Source organism: Populus euphratica, unplaced genomic scaffold (genome assembly GCF_000495115.2).
Source record: "Populus euphratica unplaced genomic scaffold, PopEup_1.0 scaffold504.1, whole genome shotgun sequence".
NCBI classification, from domain to species: Eukaryota; Viridiplantae; Streptophyta; class Magnoliopsida; order Malpighiales; family Salicaceae; genus Populus; species Populus euphratica.
Window position 1 is genome coordinate 120,215 of NW_011500229.1, and position 3,855 is coordinate 124,069.

General features: G+C 29.6%; 1 protein-coding gene across 1 annotated transcript; it reads left to right on the plus strand.

The window, feature by feature from the left end:
* Positions 1-1,439: 1,439 nt before the first annotated feature.
* LOC105112419 (uncharacterized) lies at positions 1,440-2,620 on the plus strand. Its single transcript, XM_011008120.1, has one exon. The coding sequence runs from the start codon at positions 1,742-1,744 to the stop codon at positions 2,291-2,293; it is 552 nt and encodes a 183-aa protein (XP_011006422.1). The 5' UTR covers positions 1,440-1,741; the 3' UTR covers positions 2,294-2,620.
* Positions 2,621-3,855: the final 1,235 nt, after the last annotated feature.

Sequence of the window (3,855 nt, forward strand, 5' to 3'; positions counted from 1 at the left end):
AATTGTTACTTATTTTATTTAAAATAATTTATGAAATGTTAATTATTATTATTTTAATTTCTTCATCTTTAATTTTTTTATTTTTTAGATTTGATCTCTGTTATTGTGATTATTATTTTTTTATTTGAGATAATTTATGAAATTATATTTTTTTTCAAGTTCATTTTCATTCAACTTTTAAATTTGTAAGATTTGTTCCTCATTATTTTAATAACCTTGAGAAAAATAAAATATTAATAAATTATTTTCCAGCTAATTTTTCATGACATAACCAAATATTAGAAAATTTTTTCCAATTTATTTTTTATTACACTGCCAAATATAAAATTTCAATTTATTTTTTATTACACTGCCAAATATCATAAAATAATTTACTTTATTGGAATTTACTTTTCAAAAAAAAATTACTTTCCAGCAAATAAACGAGGCCTTAATATGCAAGAATTTTCAGTATAAAATTTTTCATAATGAGGCATATTAAGATATAATAGATTATGTAGAACTTATCAAGACTCCTTCTATAGATCTTCTTTAGGATTTGGAATGGGTTCATTTAACCGAATATAGATATAGTGGTATAGTTATGGACATAACTGTTATGATATAAGATAATTAACTTAAAGCAATTGAGACCAATTATATTTATAATGGTTAGGTTAAAAATATCAACCAGGTTTAACTCATTACAACTCATTACAGTAAATTTATATATTAGACCACCATTAATTTAAACATAAAAGACCTTAGTAATTTAAAACATGATAAAAAATATAATTTATTTTAGATACAATACGTTAAGGATAATAGTTTTTTTTTTTTTTTAATATAACTAATTTCTTATCTTAGATTCTCTAGTTACCCGTTAAAGTTTTTTAATAACAATATTACTAAATTGATAACTTATTTTTTATAAAATTAAACTTTTCCCAAGAATCAGATAGTCTGTTCTGTTTTTTAGGTTTCCACAACATCGAACTAGGATAGGTTTAAAATGATGAAAATTGGTCTTTCAAAAAAAGAAAGAAAGAAAGAAAGAAAATCACTTTTGCGCTTCTTTCATCCGAGACACCTGTGAGTACAAACTTTTGATACCCTTTTCGCATGGCTGGTTATATTTCTCGTGACTCAAGTTCTTTAAATTTAACCGCAGTGCTGTTGTTTCAGCTACAAACACATCTGAAGTAATCTTCTGTTATTGTTCTTGCTTTTTGCAATTTAAAAAATCATCAATTAAGTTAGTAGCAAACTTCTGTGGTTGGAATAGATCATGCATGATCAGTAGCAAACTTCTGTGGTTGGAAAAGATCATGCATCACGTGAAGGTCTCCTTTACATTTGCAAGTCTAAATCCTCCATTATACTGACTGCAAAAAGAGAGTACTGCTGATTTGAACCAATAATCATCAGTAGTACAATTTTATTTAATTTTCATGTTATTTCATGAAAATTAAATAAAAAGGGATTCTGCAGCATCCAACATCTTAAAATATTCATGAAAAATCTAGGTCGTTCAGACTCTTGTCTCTCTAATCGTGTGGCCGCTGAGCAGCATTTTCCCTGGTCCACACACATTTTCCCACACTTTTCTAGAGATAATCTGAGAATCATATAAAAAGGAAACCTATGGCATTCTTAGCTTCACCATAGCAGATAGTGCAAGCTCATCGCCTTACTTAATTCCACAACTTGTAAGTTCTCTTCAGCCTTGTTTTAGCTAGCACTTGTTTTAGCCTTCATCATCATGGCACCAAACAGAGAAACACTAGTTGACTCTTACTCAAAGAGTGGTAACAAAGCCCACACGCCCCGTAGACTTTCAATGGAAAATCTCCAAAGAACGATATCTGACATCTCATTTGAACTCAGCAAGGAAGGAGTTGATCATCATGCGAAGCTCGCACCGATTTCTGAGATAGAAGATGCCAAGTGTGAGTGCTGTGACATGTGTGAAGAGTGCACCCCTGAGTACATAAAACGAGTGCGAGACAAGTTCTCAGGGAAATTGGTTTGTGGGTTATGTGCAGAAGCAGTTAGTCAGGAAATGGAGAAAAATGGAGGCAATAAAGAAGAGGCCTTGAACGAGCACATGAATGCATGCGTAAGGTTTAATAGGTTTGGGAGGGCATATCCTGTCTTGTCCCAAGCTGAAGCCATGAGGGAGATGCTAAAAAAGAGTGCAAGTCTTCGAGCCAAGTCCATTAGTCCTAGAGATAGAGGTGGTCACCAGAAGGGTACTCCGGGCATTGCAAGGAGCTCTAGTTGTATTCCATCATTCACAAAGGTAGATCACTGACCGGAGAATGATCAATTGAGCTCTTTTATGGAAGTGATCCGGTTCATTTAGGATTGTATTTCTGTCCACAGTCTTGGAGCTTGCTTAAAACCATATTGAGTCTTCTTTAGTTTGCAAACAAGACTCTTCTTTCCTCTATAAACCACTTCGGCTGATATATGTAGACTTCTTCCTTCAAGTTACAATAAAGAAATATTATTTTGACATCTAGGTATTCAAGAAGCAAGTTTTAGGTAACCATTATCCTATGATTATTGTAAGCTTCATAACTGAGACCCTTTTATACTGAAACATTTCACAACGAGTATGGCCTTGAACCATAGTTATTACCATAATTATGTTTAGTCCTATTCCTATAAACCTAGTGGTTATGCAAAGTCTTATTTTCCATGGGTAGTTTGGTTAGCTCTAATGTCTGTTCTTCTAATAAGGCTTTATTACAACTCTCTAGCTCACCATTATTAGTCAACAAAATATAATTCAATGATGGTGAGAATTGTTATGGAGGTGTAATACTTATAGAAGACGTTTTAACAATTGTTGTTGGTGTAATATACTTTATTTATAGATCAATATTTTTATTGTAATGATCATTGTTCTATACAACATCCTTTGTAATATCATCCATGTAGTGATCTTAATTTTTATAATTTTTTATTTATAATTTGTTATCACTCTATTTTTATATATTACTTTTTTATTTAATATGACATTTATAATCTTGATGATCTTCCATTTTTGGATTGGTCCTTTCCTTCATAATACCATTAGTTGTATTTCTATTTCTTAAATCCTCTATCAATATATTTTTCTCCATTATTATACCTTAAATATTTCAACTTTAAGTTTATTTCAATATCAATTATGACTTTTTATTTTTTGAATGTTTTAAACATGTCGTATTTATTTTTTAAGAAGTAAAACTATACTTTTTTTTCTTTCTAAATTCATTGATAAAGATAACATAATACCAAAAACATCCAAGAGATGCCACCATAAAATGTCATTGTAACTCCATGTGTATCGGTCGTTGTTACCTACTTTTTGGGGTCCCCACACAAAAAGTGAGAGGAAAAGAGAAAAAATAAAAAAATAAAAATAAAAAACAATTGTTGGAAGAAAACCAAATATATATATATATATATATATATATATATATATATATATAAGTAAGAAGAGGATACCATAGTGCCTAGAAAATAGTCAAAGATTGGTTAAGGAGGATAAAACATATAAAAATTAAAATTTGACAGTATATTTTCTACTGATAAAGGCCTTGTTGGTAGAGAAAATTCAATTTGAGGAAGAGAAACTCAAAATTAGATGTTTAAGAATCCAATTATATTTTATTGAAAGTTTAATTGAATTTATGGAGGGTTTGATTGCAAGAAAATTAATTTTTTTTAAAGTCAATCTAGGCTTAATTAGAAGAAATTAAAGTTTAGGAGTCAAATTAAAATTTATAAGAGTTCATTTGATCAAATCAAAGGCTTAATTGTATAAATATTATAGTTTCATGAGCAATTAAAGACTTGATTAAATAAATCCAAAACCATGGACCA

What these genes read in the sequence shown, in the direction of transcription:
- LOC105112419 (XM_011008120.1), top strand. Translation starts at nt 1,742, where the DNA reads ATGGCACCAAACAGAGAAACACTAGTTGACTCTTACTCAAAGAGTGGT.